Source organism: Rissa tridactyla, chromosome 9 (assembly GCF_028500815.1).
Source record: "Rissa tridactyla isolate bRisTri1 chromosome 9, bRisTri1.patW.cur.20221130, whole genome shotgun sequence".
NCBI lineage: Eukaryota > Metazoa > Chordata > Aves > Charadriiformes > Laridae > Rissa > Rissa tridactyla.
Window position 1 is genome coordinate 2,127,594 of NC_071474.1, and position 19,379 is coordinate 2,146,972.

Sequence of the window (19,379 nt, forward strand, 5' to 3'; positions counted from 1 at the left end):
TATCAGAGAAGTTCTGGAAGGTCTTTGCAAACATTTGTTGTGAACTCCAACACCTTTGATGGAAGAACAAGGCTGCTGAACATTTAACTATGGCTACCTTCATTTAAAACTTAATTATCCAAAGAAGTTAAACAGCAATCATCAAAAAAAAGCCTAAATCCAAATTTCCCAAGCAATCTTTCTCCCTTTTAGCATCTCATCTTTTTGCCTGTTTTGGTTTTGCAGCATCCGCAATTGGAAGATAAGAATCAAGCAGGGAATATGGATTTTTGCAAGCCTTTGAAAGAAGGGAGGAGCACAATAATTGTTAGCAAAGGTTCCAAAATTCAATCCCTTTTTCTCTGTTCGTTACCAGTTGGTATTAACATAAGACTTATTTTTGCTAAACAGTATTACGTGATCTTGAAAAGTGGGTTTCTAAGTTCTATATTCAGTTTCATTATGCCCTTGCATTGGCCAAATTAAAGCATTACACATAAAAATGGCAGAAACTGAAAAAGGACGTTCTTCAGTGCTGACATGGGAGCTCTCATCATTCCAGTTTTCTTCACGAGCTATAGTTCTAGCACTTTTACAAGACAGTAAATAGCTTCTGCTTAAATCAAAAAATTTGCCACAGAAATAGCCACTTCAAACTTAGCACTGTGAAAATACCGCAGAAATCTGAGCATTACGAGTAAGTGCATCGTGCACAGTGCAGTTAAGGTAGTTACTTTTAATTAGAACCCACCTAAAATGAGAAAGGCAAGGAGGAAGGCTTTGGGGTTGAGGGGAGGCTGGCTGGTTGGTTGGTTTTAACACTATCAGTTTAGACTAAAAATAAAAAGGCCTCCAACGTTTCTTCTTATGCTGGCTATTAACTTCATACGCACTCATCTTAATAACTGTAAGCAAAAGTCTATGATCAATGGTCCCCGGTGATGGGAGATGAACTTCATCACATGCTGCTTGATCTTTTCTTAGCTGTGAAACAGCATTAATATACACACGCTGTGTTTTCAATACATGGCTTTTGTGTACAAGCAATCATTGTGATTACTGTGGGAGCACGGCCAAATTGCAAAGAAGGAAGAAACAACTTGTTAATTAGGCAAAGATGATCCAAAAGCCAATCAAAAGATTTCAAAACTCTTGACAGATTGAGCAGTACAGAGAAAGACAGAGAAGAAGATACGTTATTCTAAACTAAGAGCGCTACGGTCAGGCTCTTGAACTAGTATTAGGATACAGCTCTGCCTCTTGGACATTCAACTACCAACCAGGAAAAGAGCAAATTTAAACCCCAATTGCCCAATTCAGTACATACTACCATAAGCAAGTCTAACCTTTAGGTACAAGCACATTTCAGCCAATTATAAAGACATAATTTTAATCTTTACATTCAGCATAATATTAAGAAATGGCAAGAACAAACTATGCAAAGAATAAGCATGATCAGTTTAACTCCGACACAAAACAACTTGCAAAAGAGGTGACGAACGACAGTGAAAACACCAGGCTATGACACTGAAAGCACACTTAAATTTTACACAGGCTGTGGTGGTTAAAAGCATTATTTCCATTCCCTATCTTTCCATCAAGATCCCACAATTGCCACTTTGGCACCAAGACACCAGCACAACCTCCCACCCGCCCGCGCTGGGGGGAACCCGTTCCCTACATCCCAACAGCGTCCCCAGCCCAGCCACCAAACGGGAGGGAGGGCAAACCATGCCCTCCAGGTGCAAAATCACGGCAAGTCATTCCAAGCAGAGGTCAGTCAAATACGGCGAGGAAAAGCCAACAGCTTCATAACGACTCTGCCATACTTCAAAACCAACCGTCCGTTTATTTTGTTGCCTCCTGTCCTATTGCAAACCAGAGCCCTGAGGGAGTTTGTCTTGGGGGGACGGGGACACAGAAGGGGACAGCCAGGGAGGAGGACCTCGGCTGCATGTCTGGGGTTTGCCTGGGAGGAAGGGGGATATACAGCAAACAAACCCAAAAGGATCCTCTAGAAGGGACATAAAATACATTTTTTCTTTGTGGTTTTCTCTAATCCTCTCCCATATGTTTTGGCACAATCTTTTTATATGCGTATCTATTATTTCTAGATCCACTTATCCTACAAACGATGCATGAAAATTTCAATAAAACACATTAAACAGAGTTAATTTAGCAGCTTTACTATTAAATACTAAGCTTCCAAGCTCATCTATGACTATACAAACTCCCCTATTCCTAAGGAATTCAGATTTCTTAGGAAGAGACATTGGAAACCTAGAATTTAAGAGTGTAGAAAAGCTAACAGATTTCTGTTAATTTGTCTGGTGTGTCTGCTGTGTTTAGGAACACCGAACAGATCCTGGCAAGTCAGGCACATCGTTTACTTTGGAAGTTCTGGAGTATGATTAAAACCATAAATAGGAAAATACATAGTTTTCTACAAGAAAATAATTCTGATGGCTCGAAACATGCAACCATGCCCTGCAAACAACTATTATTATTTAACAAAAGAAAGGCAAAAATAGATCTCTAATTGAAAACCGAGTAGATTAAAATAGAATTTATAAGCTAATAATGCTGGAATCTAGCCAGGACAACAGAGTTAACATGAACATTCTTTAAGAAGTTGCCAGGAATGTTTTGGGGGGTTTTGGTGTTTTTTCTTCACAAGTAAGAATTAGTAAGTTTTATAACCTTTTCTTTAGCGCACTATGAATGGTACAGAGCTTGGAGGATTAGTCAAGAGTGGTTTATAGGCCACGTCTCCTTTGCAATCTCAGAAAGGAGGTACAATGCACGAATGCCTAATGGACTTTTATATTTTTTTAGATTTACATATAAAGAAGAAAGGCACAGTAATTAAAAAAATAATAACACTAATCAGAAGCATCGCTTTACCTTCCTGCTAAAAAGTATCCTGAATAATTCAGAAATCTGAAAGGACAGGTTTTGAAAGTATAATAAAAAGCTTTTCAAGCAGACTTACTAATTAAATGAGTGTCAACAGGAACAGTTTCAGGCAAGCCATATAAAAATCCACTTCTCATCTTACCAGGATGTCACCTTTTTTGAGGGGGTGCTGAAGGCCGGGGGGGGTGGTGGAGGGGAGTATTTACTACTTATTCATTCATTCAGCTTAAATCCAAGAAAGGCAATGAAAAAAATCCACATTTTCTTGTAAATACGCACATACACTTAGTAAGAACCAGCACAAGCTCAGGTCTGTTGCCTCTGCAGGTCCCCAACATTAGTACAACACACTCTATAATGTCTGTAACATTGCAAAGACATTACAGAGCAGAGGTTCTTCTTCAAAGCTATTCTTTTTACCAATTCACTATCACCACAGCTTCCTGAATTATTTCATGCTTACCTCATTCAAGTAATGATCCAAACAGCATATGGGATTGGTACGTATTAAGTGAGAGTGACCCAATTATGCCTTGATGGTTCTGTACTTTGTTAAGCACTTCACATGGGTAATGAGTTTTCAGAATTTGAGCAAAAACTACTTTAATACATGACAGTATCATTCACAGGCACAAAACACTTAAAATTCTATATGAATGTATATATACATATGTGTGTGTGTGTATATGGACAATGAATATATTAATTATATAAGTAGTAATAATAATAATAATAATACATAAAAACATTTCCTACCAATTTTATTCTTTGTTTTGGAAAAACCCTATAGCGCTAAAGTGAAAAAAAAAAAAAAAAAGAACCCAGCTTGAGCGGCTGCATTTTCTACAGCTCTAAAAATATTCTGTTCCACCTCACCAGTACCCACAGCTAAAAATAGCCACACAATCTTTCTGCAGTAAAATACCTCTTGCTGCCTTGAGAAAAAGCCAGTCTCTAAATTCCCATTCAAGAACAGATACCTTAAAATCTTTAATGAAACTTATGTTATCACATTGTTGAGGTGGTGATGCTTCCTAATGCAACTGCAGCTGACCATCATACTGCCAATATTCTAAGGTTATCTTTTCCATCTATCATCACCAAGTGCTGCTTATTAAATAGGGAAGAGAATATATTGTTTTCCAATACAGAAAGATACTTGGACTAAAATTAAGCTTGCACTTTACACTGCAGTAATTACCTAAGTTCAGGCCATGAGAAAAGGTATCAGTGAATTGGCCCATTACCAATGATTTCCAATAATAGCATCTTTATTTCCGAAGGCAAAAATAGTTATGTTAAATAGGAGTATCAGGACTATAGCAAATTTTTGCTACATGCTATAAGATAAACAAGAGATGTCTAATTATTCATTAACCTAATATGGTACATAATTTTGATCAGTTAAATTTGCCAACACATTAACCAGAAAAACCTAAACATTTTAGAATTTGTCAGCCCAACATACAAATAATTCTTGCTTATCTTCCCTAGATAGGTAAAATATCTCATTTTGTTGCAGCATAGGCATTTTGCTTTTAAACAACAGAAGGCATTGTAACAATTTATGTCCAATCCTTTCAAATTTCAGTGCTGAAAATTTAATACACCGCCTCCAAGCTAGACGAAAATTACTGTATCTAGATTGAAGCACAGAAAACGTTTACCTTTTAAAAAGGTAAAATTCAGAGAGGCTCTGAATTATGCTCAATGGCAGCAGAAGCCAGCAAATCTGTACCGCAACACTACATACACGTGGCTCCTCATAATGTAGTTTGTCCGAAACGTCTTGTATCAATCCTGAACGGGGTTCATTTATACAACTGCTTTTGGACATGATCTCAAATGCCTGTGTACAGCCCATTGCACTATCTGCATATAAGCAGAAAGCAAGCAGCTACATGGGAGAGAAATGATGAGAGGATACACCTTAATGGGGGATCTGCAACATCTCGGGATGTATCATTAGCCCTTTTAAAACCACCACAATTTATGAAGTTCCTGGGTAACGACAGTGTTTATACATAAACACTTCCTTTCTATTAACCACAACCTCTTAGCACCAAGCTCCTGCCATCTTCTGGAATGAAGCAGCAGTACCTTTTCAACGACTCCCCGCCATACCCTTAATTTCCTGCTACCCATTAAAGGCATTTGTGGTGTGCAGTATCGGGGTCTTTCCCAGCTAGACCCCTCCTCGGAGAGCCACCCTCTGCCCTGGAAGGAAGGAAAAGCTCTTGCTAATCGCTAGAGCCATGTCCCTGCGTGCCAGACATCCCAGAGCAGGACCAAGGGCCGTGAGGAAGCACAGCGTGGCCAGCATGGGCTCCACCAGCTCCGCCGCACCAAGCTCTCCTCTGGCATCCAGAGAAATCCCACGTTCCCCTTGCTGTTCCGTCACTCCCTCGCCGTAACATCTTGGCCACTTCATTTCAATCGCTTATCACAATGGATGTTGTGTAACCTTAACATTTCAAAACACTTCAAATCTACTTGAAGGGAAGCATTTTAGTAAATGCATACACATCATTCTTGCCTTGACAGCAGTGACCAGCTCTTAACCCACTTCCACGGGTGACAGCTGCACCACGCTCACAAATACACTGCATTACTGGGAAGTGACAGTGCCACCTTCTTCAGCTTAAACCAGATGAAAAACTGAACTCCGGTTTTGGTCAGTCTGCTGCATTTGTCATTTAAGATCATTTTTAGATTTTGTTCGACTTAAGCTTTTAACAGTTAATACTCAGAAGGAATAGGCAGAGCTACACTGGGGGTGGGAAAGGCAGGGAGTAAAAAGACACAAAAGGAGCTTATTTGAAATAGTGCCTAAATTTATATATGAAAATAGCCTGGAAATACTCCAAGGGCTACAATTAATTCATAAGTATTACGCATTTTATAACTCTCTACGATACGTTGTATAAACAGAATAGATCTGCTGGAAACTCTGTGTCATTTGACAGATATTTATATTTTTTTTTTTTTTTTAAAATCAGTCATGTACTAGAGCATTTCTGAGCAATGAGGATTTCTGAAGACCTACAGTAAGTATTAAGGGACAATTTCATGCCAACCTTCAGTGCCAGAACTCTCTGCCCTCCCAACCTACCCCAGCTCTCCTCTCACCACTGCCCACCCTGGCTTACAGGTCTCCAGTACACATCTGTTCCACCATTTTACCAGAGGGAAGGAACGTCACCGGATCATCCATACTCAAGTCACTTGATTTCTTTAGACACCTGAATATATGTCCCAGAACTCAACTGCTGCCATTCAGGCTTGGGCATTTTAGCTTCTATTTTAAGAGCACCAACAGTTTAAACACTTGAAATGAGCAGTACCAAAAAGCGAGTACTGACACATCCCTACACCGGGTATCCTAGTGCATTTTTACTCTCACCAAGAAAGTAGCAAGTTTTAGAAGCCTAACAGGAAAGGCAAAAAATTAAGTTTAACGTTCACGATTAGATAAGAGAGTCCCTAGTAAACTCTCTACCAGGCTTAGCATAACCCGTATCATCTTTTCCTAAAGGCCATCATAAAGAGAGATTAAAGAACCTCTAAAAAATTCTAAGTTATTTAAGACTTCCAAGTCCCAGCAGTACTTCCAACAACTTTTAAGTGATCTCAACACTTGGTTGCAAAATGAAATCTTAAAAAATATATATTGCAATAGCATAGCTTCCTCTCTCATGATATGTGAGCATCACTTCTAGGCCTCAAGCTCTCCAAACACTTAAAAGGGGTACCGGGATACCACCCCAAGCTTAGGTTGGTTCACTGATTACTACTGGATTACTCACATGCTTTGAGACAACCACGTGGTTTGCCACAATTTCTTCTACTAAAAGCTTTAATTTGAATCATAGAATATCCCGAGTTGGAAGGGACCCATGAGGATCACTGAGCCCAAATCCTTATCAAATTATCAAGAAGATATCCTAATTTGATCTTGGGAAGCAAAGTTGCTTCCCTAGATCCATTCAAATCAGAGCAGCAGTGTCTGCAAACATCCATACCCTGTAAGGTCCTGGAATTTGGGTGATCTCAGTTCTATGTGTGAGGAGATTGAGCAATCAGCTGAAGTGAACAGGAATAAATTATATTCCTTTGTAGCACAAGAGCTACCCAGTGGGTTAAAGCTCTCACACTTCAAAAACTAGATTCTAGACTATGGAAAGATTCTCTATACATGAACTTGAGGCATACTGCATGCAAATACAAGTTGAAGCCAAAAAAAGAAACTTAAGTGCACTGTAATTCTAGTTGAGCTACAGCACATGAAGACGACAGGGCTAATATTTCAGCTTATTCTTGCACGACTGAAAACTGTAGAGCCGGAAGTCAGAAAGCTCAAGCCCGAGTTGAGAATATAGTATTTTGTTGAACTTCCTCCCACAAAGTACATTTAAAAAAATAACAAACACTGACAGTAAAGCGTGACTTTCATACAAACCATAATACTGACTGGACAGAGCAACAGATCAGCTTGCTGATATATGAAAGGGAGGAATACTTGCCAAACAAAACTTCTATACTTTCCAACCTAGATTTCTAAGTGCACTGAATTGTTTAATTGTTTAATAGCTGTACTTTGAACTACAGTCACCCTAAAGATTTTAGTCAGATCAGTTGCAAGATCTGGCTTCAAGAACGCAGCACATCCAAGTAACCACGATCAATCACAGTCAAAAAGAAAATTTCAAGGTAAATGCAAGTCAGAAGCTGGTTAATCAGCATATAATTCTTGAGGGCAGGCACCAAGGGTGAAATTCAGCTTATTGGAGAAACCCTCTTATTAGAGTCCACAGATTAAGACATTCAACTAAGACCTAAGCAAACCAAGACAAGCCTCAGTAGAGCCACTGGAAGCTCCTTTCACCCGATGGAGCCAGTATCTGCAGTCTGGCAGGTGGCATACAATGCCTTCCGTAAGTGATACTCTGACTCCCCAGAAATCCTGATGTTTGTCTCCTCTTTCCAGGAGGGTGAGACCTGTAGGTAAAAGTCCTAATTTCCACAGCTCAGATCTGTGTTTCAGTGTTGTGTTCCACATCGCTTAAACCTGCAGCGGTGCAATTAAATTGCAGGGTGATCATCCGTATGCTATTCGGACAGCTTTTAAAAGAGTAGCATAGTCAACAGCCTCTTTAATCCTTTACATTGAAAAGGAAAGGTTAATTTCCCCTTAACAGGTAAGTGAAGACCCATAACCTAGTTAAAACATTTTTTGGAACAACTAGACAGCTAAAGCAATTAGGAATGACATACGCTGTAACAAGAAGTATTTTTAAGATGTTGTTTAACTATCTAATGTCTTTTCCATAATAATCTGGCAGAATTTTGGTACTCGTTACTCATCTCATAGTAAGCACATTTCACCACATAAAAGAGATCTTATCTGTGTGTTAGAAGTTACTTTTAGAAAATTGTCCCCATCCTTAAAAAAACAACGAATTAGCAGTGTCTGTACACTGGGCTGAAAATAGGGGAAAATTAAGTGATAGCTGCACTTCATTTGAGAAACTAGCAACCAAAATTCTTCTATTTAAAGGAGGTGCTATTCAAACAAACAACATAGAAGTCACAATAATAAGGCAACTTTCATACATCCCACCAGGGCCAAACTGGATAGCTTTTCCTCAAGAAAACCCAGTCCTATAATCACATCAAATCGTGGTTAACCATGGAGCAGAGTGCTCAGACTTCTCCCTAGCACTGCAAGAGCTCAGCGTACAGATTCATCCACCAACATACATGTTCAGAATACAGAGCATTCCTAGTTGGCTTGCACACAAAAACATCCAATATAGACGCTTTCTCAATTTTGCAATGAGGACGACTAATGAAATATGGATCAAATTTGACAGCTCCGCTGAACATGGACAGATATCTCTTCGTCTCAGATAAACAAGCCCACTGACAGTCTTCTTGGGAGTAAAGAAAACACTGTCACCCCCCGACAGCACAGCCATGATTGTCAGTATTAGCCACACAGCTCAGAAAGAGCTACGCAGGAGTCGTGTACTTGAAGCACTCGGGAGGAAGTGAGACTCCGCTATCTGAGCGGAGTAACAGCAGGAGAAGAGTCCCACCACCAGCAGGGCCTAGCTGCTATTTTCAGTTCTTCAAACAGCAGCAGGTTGAGGTAGCGCAGGCTGAGTTTACGGGTTCAACTAGCTCGGCAAGTCTGCTCTTCTGCAAGCACCCTACTCATTGCTGCAAGTTGTATGGGCTGCTGTAAACCAGAGTTTAAAAATTAAAAAAAAAAAAAAAGCTAGCCAACAGCCACCTTCTAACCTTAGCTTGTCATGTATGCTTCAGTCAGCCACGCTCAAGTAAAGATCCTCAATAGCTGTTGGCGAGAAGGGCATGGATGGATAAAACACTGCATTTCCCCCTCGCCGTGAATCCAGCCCAGTGAGCAGTCAGCATGTGGCTTTTAATCACAGTTCAGAGCTACATTTTAAGGAAGCAAGTGTAAGAAGGTAACATCCATTTCCTCCTTTTGTTCTTGACATAAAAAATAATAGTTAGCAAATTTAATTTCCTTATCTGTTATTCACATTAGCTTGTGTACTACCCACCTACGTGAAATATTTGGGTACAGAATGCATGTTCAAGTGCCTTGCTGTGCAACTCCCTTCCCCGAGGCTTTGTCAAACTATTGTTTTTCAAATTAATAATCACATCTTGATGGGACAGAAGACTACTGTAGCAAACCTTCCAAGACATTTCACCTTGACTTGGGAAAGTCCAAGGAGAATCACATCCAAAGGTGTGCTTTGCCCAACTTTTATGTAGTGACTGTCAGTTCAGAAGAATCTAAAGATCCTCAAATCAGTGGAGTCTGCACTCACTCACCCTCTCTCACACACACACACACATTTTTTTCTGTTCCAGTAGGTTCCATTTTAAGCAGGGAGATAATTATACAAAACCCCACATCCGGTCACCAGTTTGTCCTTGCAGTGGAGGGAAACAGAGTAACTTTGAAAGTTTCTTATCCCTACCCCTGAGGAATCTGATGGGGAAAAAGCAAGCAGGAGATGCTGAAACGCTGGCAAAACACCAAGAAGTTCTGAGCGTTTGTAATATGCATCTGCCATTTGAAAACAAAGCCAGGCAACCTAGAAATTTGACATTTGAGGAAACCCACATTGTTTGCAGCAAGTGAGAAAGATGCCCAAACGATTGAGGGCAAATACTCGACAAAACATTTAAGTCTGTTTTTTGTTACAGTATCAGTAACTGCATAAATGCAGAAAATTAATAAAAGTCTGCTGTATACTTGCATTTAAAACTCCTAAGCTGTACGCACAATTGCTCCAAGTTGTTTTGAAAGCATATAAAGCTGCATATCACTGGTTATTAGTCCAATACACTTTTTCATTAACATATATATATTTATTACTCTAAAATACCTTCATGACATTTAGAGCTAGCAATTTTACAATCCGGAGCAACATTACTTTCCACTACAAGAGGAAACAACCAACCATTTCTCATTTGCACAGATACCAAAGCGCTCTGTTCCCCCAAAAGCACAGGAAAAAAAGCTTTTTAATATTATTGCTTCAGACAAACAGAAAGACACCACCGGATGCACATGCAAAACAAAAACCCCAAACATACCCTTAAGTTAACTGAAAGGACAGAGATTGCTTAAAAAGGTATCTGGTTGGAATTTCATCCACTTCCATTTTCTTACCCTGACACTCAGAGTCCACAAACGAGGGAAAAAATAAGCTATTGTATATAAACTCCTCAAGCAATAAGACATGACAGAGCATGAATTATGATCTCTTCATTTGGGGCTGGTTTGTCAGACATGGAGCTGACAGCAAAGTGCTCTTACCACATCTAGGAATAAACGCATACCATAATTCCTGCATTGGAATGTCTTATTGAAATTATAGCATTATTTTTAAGTATTTATAATGTAAAAGTGATGAGACACATACTGAGTACCTAATTATCCTGTACCACCAGCGTTGCTTGGAATGCTTATTAATCAATTAGGTTTTAGATTAAAGCTAAATAGATACAGTATACCTCTTAAAAGAATACCTGAACCAGAAGATGAGATTATCAAAAGCTATCTGTTTTTCCCTCAATGTCTCAGTTATAATAGTTTAAAAAAAAAAAATTCGCAAACAACTGCGCAACATACTTCCAAAGTCTGCAGACCACCATCACCACTCACATCATCAGGCCTTCTACAACCCTGTAGCTGTTAACGTAAAGTACCTGCTCATTTTTATTTATAAGGGATCTCTTTCGCAAAGGACAGGTTTTTTCCACTCACCCACCACCTCCCCGTATCCATTCTCTCAAAGCTCCTCCTCCCAGCTATTCTCACAGTGAATCTTCTCCAGGGTTTCAAGACAGTAGAAGGTTCCAACATGGAAGCAGCCCCTCCAGAAATCAACAGGACTATTGTATTTAAGTAGTATTCAAGAGTATTAAAAGTTAACCATGCTGTAAAGTGCTACTTGGAGCCAGAGCCAGAAAAATCACACATTGTTATACAATTCTCTGTGAGCATCAGATTATTCTCAGCAGCTACACAAGTGATTTATACCTTAATACAAAAGAGAGTTTAAAGACAAGTAGCCACAACTGCAAAAGAACCTCAAAGCCTTCCTAAACTCAGGTGTTCCGGCTGTAAAGCACCACAGCAAATACCTAGCCTGGCATTCTTTCCCAGCACAGATGAGAAGATTTTATGGGCTTGACGGATTCAGGGGTATTTCTCTTCTGTTTTTTTTTTAAATAATCAGACTCTATGGTTTATAAGAACTACTGAAAGCAGTTTTATTCTCCTTTTTCTAAGGTTTAGTTTGTTTCTTGTCAAACTCGCCCCTTAAACATAACGGATCTTTGAACCATATTTAGGGCTCAGCTAAAGTAACTAATGAGTGTTACGTAAGATGTCTCTCCATGTAGAACAATCTGTTCCAAAAGTTACCAAAAATAGCAATTCTCTAAACACTGGTGTGATGCAATATTTAACCAGTTACTGCATTAGCTGCTGAATTCATACATTACTATTAAAACAAAAAAGACTTAAAATATTATTACAACATTTGCAACCTTACCTAAGCTGGTAGGTTTTATCAGCTCATCCAACAAGTCATAAAAAGGTAACTTCTGAAGTTTTATGTCGGGATGGACAGGGTGGAGCGCAGATGTGAGATGGGGGAGTTCCAGTTCATGTTTAGGTCCCAGAAGCGAAACGGGAAGCAATGGTGACGTGGCAGGGTGGCCATCGTAACTGAGCTGTGGAATGGTAGACGGAGACAAAGCCGCTGGCATGGAGCTCGAGTGTACGCTGGGGATAGATAAGTCTGCAGGTGTCATGATTTTCTGAGGGAACCTTCGCCTATAGAGTTCTTTGATTTTCATTTGTACAGCAGGACTGCAGCCAGCCTTTAACAAATGCAGTGCTTTTGTGAGAAGTTCGTGTTTTCGTCCGTGCTTGTTCCTCCCCGCGTAACCCAGAAGTACTTGCAGTTCAGAAACTCTAAGGCTCATAACCATTTGCTTAAAAGAAACAAAACAAAAAATTAGTATTCAAGTTACATCATCTTAAACACTAACATTAGAACGTGGCTTAATCCCATTAAGCATACAGTTTTTAAAGGCACCCCACCACTGCTCTTCTCCCACTGATTATAAGAAATACAAAGCAAAACAGTACTTGTTCACAGACAGATATCGCTACTTAGAAAGTCAGTATCGAGCAATTTTTAAAGGGATTTCCATTTGCCATATACAATTCAGGACAGCAATGCTGGGGAAAAAAAAAAAAAAAATGAGAAAAGGACAAGTTGCCAGTACAAAATAACGCTTGTAAATGTAATTATTTTCTAATCACCGTTCTGCTAGTATCTATAATGTTAACTTTTTTTTTTTTTTACATCTAACTAGATGAATAAAAAGTCATACATTGACAATATCCACGTCTCCAGTACTCGCACTTAAAAGCTGTGCCAGTCCTTAAGTCTGGAACGTTACTTCACTTTCTCTCGCTTTTTGCCATGCAGCATAACTAATCCACACAGGTTCAAAGGAAAGGAGATAAGTGACTGATGTCAAAAAGAGAACGAGAAATTATAATCCAATTTGTGTTCAACCCCATATGATCATTACTGAGTTAAAGGAAACTTTTTCCAACTCCATTTCCTTACTTCTCACATCAAAGCTGCATGTTCTGTTTTGGATGGGAGAGCTGGGCTTTGCCTTCTATTAATTAGCATCTTCATTTACACAGTCTTTTACTGTCTCACAATATGGTCTAATGAAATCAAACTGGTAAGACTTGTACACTGTTTCACTTCTTCAGGAACCGAGAAAAACACTACACAAAGTGGCGAAACCAGCAGTCGCCCATGTGCACCAACTACTTCTCTGCTGGTCAAACAGGAGCCAGAAAGTCAACTTAGGAGCTCAGTTTCTATTTGAAAACTTCTTTCAGTGCTTGACACAGGCTCGTTCGCCATCACGAGGCCTGTGACACCAGATGAAATGATACTCCTGCAGAATTTTGGATTCCCCAGGAAATGACAAAGAGGTACAATGCCACGACTGGCTACCTGGATCTTTTGTATGAGACCACTAAATACCCTGAATATTTTGTAGTCAATTCCAAAAGATCAAAACCAAAATAATACTTGAAGTACATATTTGGGACTAAAACAGCTAATTCAGCATACCAGGGTTCTGCAATTTCCCAGTGACTGAGGGCTGAATAACCAAACTAGCGCTAGCAAAGAATCTTTAAAATAGAGTACGAATGCTCCCACCTTCTCTAGTTCTTCAAGCCGTGCAAAATATTCAGACACATTACTCAAGTTATTTTCACATTAATTCTTAAACCTAGAGTCCTAGTACTAGAAAGTATGCTATCCCTAGCTTTAGCAAAACCAGCCCCAACCCTCATCAATTCTTCAAACATCCAGCACCTGCAAGAGATCTTCAAGGTACAGGTGTCCAGGAGAGGTATTCCCCTATACTGAAATAGGTCGTGTTATTTAAAAGTGCTAAATGAGATGATTCATGTATTTAATGAGGTATGCACCCAGATAGCTTTAACTAAATTTGCCATAAAATTTCTGCTCCATTGAACCCCACCAACAGAACTGGATAACCTTGCTGCAGATCTTGGATAAACCTTGCTGCAGACTACCGCAAACACTTGGGATATAACAGGAATTTTCTGGCATATTTTTCCGTGAATACCCTGAGAACCTGCTTCATACTTTCGACTACGAGACTGTCATGAAGCTACTAATGAGAACAGACGAGGTACTTTGTAAGAAACAGAGATGTCTTAAAAGAATAGGCATTTCAGTTACAATCTGAAGTGTTGACAGCTGAAAAGAAAGTGAAACAAATAGATTTGCAACATGGAAAAACACTATTTATAATGCTTTACAAACATTTCTTCAACAGAATGAGTAGTTACAGCTGAAGGGTTTAATGCCTGCTACCATCACTGTTAAAAGTCACTTCCTGAACAGCCAGAACCTCTCAGAGCTTCACTCTGTTCGTGTTTTGTAATGAACTTATAGACCTAGCTTGCAAAAAACACAGAGGATTAAGAAATAATTGAGCTGACACAGAAGCTCCTGCTACACGTTGCATATTTTCCATTTTTGGAAGGTATAGGCAAGTTAAAAATAAGCATACAGAAAGCAGGGTCCATCATGTAGCCAGAGTCACAAACCAAAACCAATAAAATTCCTCAGATCTTCCCCACCCTGGCGCATTCCTTACAAAGGACAAGAATAATTGTATTTGCAACGTTAAGGGCACTAACGGATACATCAATTAAAAACACAGTCATGGAAAAAACCAGCAATAAACATTTGCAGTTTTATTACAGTTTCATACTTCACTGATAAACCTTTCTTCCACAAATAAATAGAGGCAATGCCTTAAAACACACGCACACACATCCATAGGTTTTGCCAGTGGATCGTGTCAATCAGTGGCACGGGGAAGCAGAGCCCGACAGACGCAGCCATGCTGGCAAAAAGTCTCTCACGTTGCTGCAATCTGAACATGAAAATTCCTCTCCCCTCCTCCAACACAGTTGTGTTTTATTTGAGGACACAACCCAGCTCCACCAGCAGAAGTGCCACTGCCCGTACAAGCACTACCCATACTACGAGCCCTTGGCCCATGTCACACTGGTACCCTAATCTTAGAACAGGCCGGATAATTATAGCAGGGAAATAAAACAAGTGCTGTCAAACGCACAAAGTAAATACACAAAAAAGCTGCAATTTATAATTAATTTTTTTTTCCTGTCACATCTCACCTCATCACAATTCAAACCCCTTGCTGGCATAGTTACACCAGCAAAGCTGAAGGGCAAAGACACAAAGTATTTTGCTTCAGGAAATCTTGCTTTTTTTCCTGTTGCCTGAAGTAGAGTAGTAAGAAGACCACTCCCAGCAGTACAGCTGCATCTGCAGCAAGCTACAAAACCCACCACAAAGATTCTGTCTCCTAACAACAGCAAATATCCACAATCCTTTTTTTTGGTGGGTTTGGTGGTTTTTTTTTCTTTCCTAACACAAAAGAAACTAACAAAAAAACCAACAACAAATACAAAACCAACCAACCAAAAAAAAGTATATACACAGCTACCAAGGACAGACTGAAGGATAGCTTACAAACTGCAATTACAGATAACTAGGTGTTTAGTTCTGTGTTCAAGTACAGGTAAATACATGTTCCTACAAACTTCACACTAGGGCACAAGAAATTGATGCTTTTTAGCTAAGAAAAGGTAGAGCTACTTGCCATTTGCCTAACTTCAGCACGAGAAACGCAGCAGCTGACTGTAAGCCAGTTTCAGCTACAACAAATCCCAGTACCAAGCACACTGGGTGTTCTGATGATGTTGTGCATTTTGCTACCTGTTGTATCTAAACAATATCTAAAATTCAAAGAAAGGGTGAGGACGGTAGAAAAACTGTTCAAAGTGTAAAAGAGTAAGAACAAGCTTTACAGAAACTCAACTTATCTCAGTTTAACAGAGAGTATTTCTATTTTGACTCACTGTAAAGACCTTCACAGAGTTTAGAAGGTAACTCTAATCTATCAACATACATCTGACATTTCCTGCTTGACAATACAACACAAACACACGTTCCTCCGCAAAAGCTGCATTAGTCATGGGGATTGCCTGGCTCATTATACACACCCCCACTTCAGCCCGCGTCCCCTCGCCCAAGCCTTGTGACCACAGCCCAGCCTTCCCAAAGCCAGCAGGGCATTTCACTGTCTTAAGACAAGTCACCTAATTGTACATGTCGGGCAGGAGGACCATGGAATCAAAGAGGCCAGTTTATTTTCCCACCTCCCAGTTGCTTGTTTCCAAATCTGTGCCACTTCTCTCTTGGCAGATTGTGTGAACTCAACCGTTTGCTGCAGTTCATGCTGCAGCCGCGTGAGCAGGTGCATCCCCCGGTTTCTGTGTGTTGAGGAAACGTTCTCAAGCAACTCATCTGGAAACAAGGATATTTCCTGTTCCACACCTACTTCAGATAGCCAATAAGGTTTGGAAGAAAATAGCTTAAGGATGCAAAAGCAACCCACGGGCGGCATCCTACGTCATCCACCCACTACTTCTCCCGTGACTATCAATAGGAAAGGATGCTCTGCCTACAGCTTGCTCTTTCAAAAAGGCTGGTACACACTTTTTTAAAAGCTAACACATATGAAAATTGTTGAAGTCCCCCAAACCAAAAATTGCATGGAGACACGTACAAGGTAAAGAGGAACCAGGGTTTTCCCCAAGACATTCAGAAAAGGATTATGAAATGAAAAGCATCAGGCTGCTTAGTACACACTGCAACATCAACGCACGTTTTGTAGCTCCTGACTCACTAAGATCTCTCAATAAACAAGCACGTCTGGTTGGAGAAACGTGTCTATGCCACACAACAGGACCGTTTTGCTTTGTGAATGTTGTTTGGCCATTCAGAGTAAATATATTTTACCAGGAACCTTAACTTTTAACAGAGCAGCCAACATGAAGAGTCATTTTCTTTGATTTCTCTCAGCAAAGAAAACAGCAGAGATAAATCTTTAGTTTTAAAGAATGGTTTTCCACACAAGCCCAGTCATTCCACCCGTTGTGGAAAGATGCCCAGGCTGGGCAGCTTCTCTGGCTAGAGAAGTCCAATCGTTAGTACAGGTTAACAGGTCAGACCAAAGAAGAATTGCTTTCAAGAACTGGATCTCATCTCACCAATCTATGAAGGTTGGGAATTAAGTTTAGAAATAAATAAAATCTAAGTATTAGTGCCTCTGTATAAGAAATTCCTTTGATAACCTTGCGTGGCTGGTCTCACTGGCACGTGATTCAGAGAAGTGCTACTAAAAAGACAAGCAGATTCAGGCAGCGAACATAATTTCTAGACTGGAAAATACATGGGGGCTAAAACACTGGTTTGAAATGCAGGAAGATGAGCTTTAAGTCCCACTGCTCAAGAAAAGATCAGATACAGGTTATCTGCTGAGATCCAACACCACAGATGGTGAGCCTTCATGTTTTTTCCCATTCTTTGAATGGAGGGACTTGCCTAAGAGGTAAAAGCCAGGCAGCAGTCAGTGATTTTTATTTTAAATAAATTGAGCAGTGTCCATTGAAAAGCATGGTGGAAAATACTGAAAATTTATCACAAATACCAGCACCACGAGATACTGTCTTCAAAGCAGCATACTCATCCATCAGCAGCAGCATTAACAGTCCCAACAATTTGATGAATGCTTTCTAGAAAGGGTATTTCTACATCTCTAGTAATCAGCCCCGGGATCTATCTGGAGAATTTAACAAGTTATTTCCGGATGTTTATGATAACTAGAAGCTGTGAATAAGCTCCAAAACGCATTCAAAAGTTTTGCCAGCACAAGAAGCAGCATTTGGCGAGGCACCACACCGCATTTTGTGCCTAAAGCTATACAACAGGTCCTCCACAATTCTCTAACCATTAACACAAATGTCAAAGGGGGGAAAAAAAAGAAAAGAAAAAAAAATCACCTCAAACACTAGGGAGAAGATGGGAGAACAGAAGTAGAAAAAAAAAAAAAGAAGAAACTTAAAAAAAAAGCATACTGAATGGGAGGTCACCCATTTATAATCAGCAATTGAAGACAGTGACACTAAGTTTCTTCTGTTATTAGAAACATAGTGATTAGCAATAGTTTACTAACAATCCTGAAATTAAGACTCATTCGAGAAGACGGCGAGCACTGCAAGGAGTCACTTCAAAGTCAAAGTAAAGAAAATCCTCCTGACTATAACCCTGTGCTCTTCTGAAGGCTTCAGCAACGGAGCCTCTGCACTGACACCCTGCACAGCACCTTCGGCCCCAGAGTCCGGAGGGATCAGCTCCGGCCATCGTCTGCGTTACAAGTGGGGACACATTCACACTGGCAAAGCTCTAACGCTGTTTTCAAGCACAACGCAAATGGAAATTTCCCCCTTATGAAAACAAGGAAACTACTATTCAAGGAATTCCACAATGCACTTCCAAAAGACAGTTTAAAAAAAAAATCAAATCAGAATTGTTCTTTTTTTCTAATAAAAGCAACTAGGAAGCATTAGATTAGTATGGAAGTGGTTTTGAATTAATCGCCGTATGCCTTCAACACCCAGCTGTAAAAATACAGGAGAGTTCCTGCATGCTATGAACAGCCTCTTTAACCCCTGATATAAATCTTCTGGAGAAGAAAGCTATACCTGAGCTACACGAGCTCTCTACAGCTACACAGACTAAACTCTTGGGTTCTTAGACATTTAAGATTTGTGAAAATGGGAGATCATGAAGGTAAAAATATTCCCATCTTTTATGAAGGCACATTGCCTAGTCCTAAATTCTATCTGCAAGGCACACACAAGGAAGCTATCAAGGCTAAACCATAAAAATTGAAATCAGTCTACCGAAAATCTGCAAGAGGGAGTGAAACGACCAATTCATGGAAGCTCAAGCGCCTGGATGACAGGCTGTAACTTCCTGCATTTGTCTAATGCAACCAAAACACTCAAAGGTTGAAGTCACCGTAATTCAAAATGAAGGGGAGGCAAAAGCACAGAAGAACAGTCATAAATATGCAACACACTACAACCTTTAAGGAGGCTATTGGTTTTCACAACGAAAAACTCAGCTGTATCCTAGTGTGATGCATACAATGTTTCGGCAAGCAGGGCCGTAACAAAAGAATCGGTACAAACCAACCGCAGGTGTAAATATTATTTGCCTTTTGTTACACACACAAGGAGATATTTCTTAATCAAAGAAACCCTATATTTACACAGTATATCAGTGCTCATAAAGAACATTTCACAACCGTATGACCAAATCTATGCATTTGTCTAGCGGGCAGTAAAAATAGATTTAAATCCATTAAAAATGCACCAACAAAATGATGTCCATATACTGTAAATGCCAAAAATAGCC

The 19,379-nt window shown here is 39.8% G+C and overlaps 1 protein-coding gene across 2 annotated transcripts in view; it reads right to left on the reverse strand.

Annotated features, from left to right (window-relative positions):
* The window catches only part of PIAS1 (protein inhibitor of activated STAT 1), a 63,700-nt gene that overhangs the window by 25,031 nt on the left and 19,290 nt on the right, over positions 1-19,379 (reverse strand). For both annotated transcript variants that reach the window (XM_054213624.1, XM_054213625.1), the window contains exon 2: positions 12,000-12,444. In XM_054213624.1, coding sequence (XP_054069599.1) covers positions 12,000-12,444 — 445 coding nt within the window. The remainder of the gene's footprint in view (positions 1-11,999; positions 12,445-19,379) is intronic.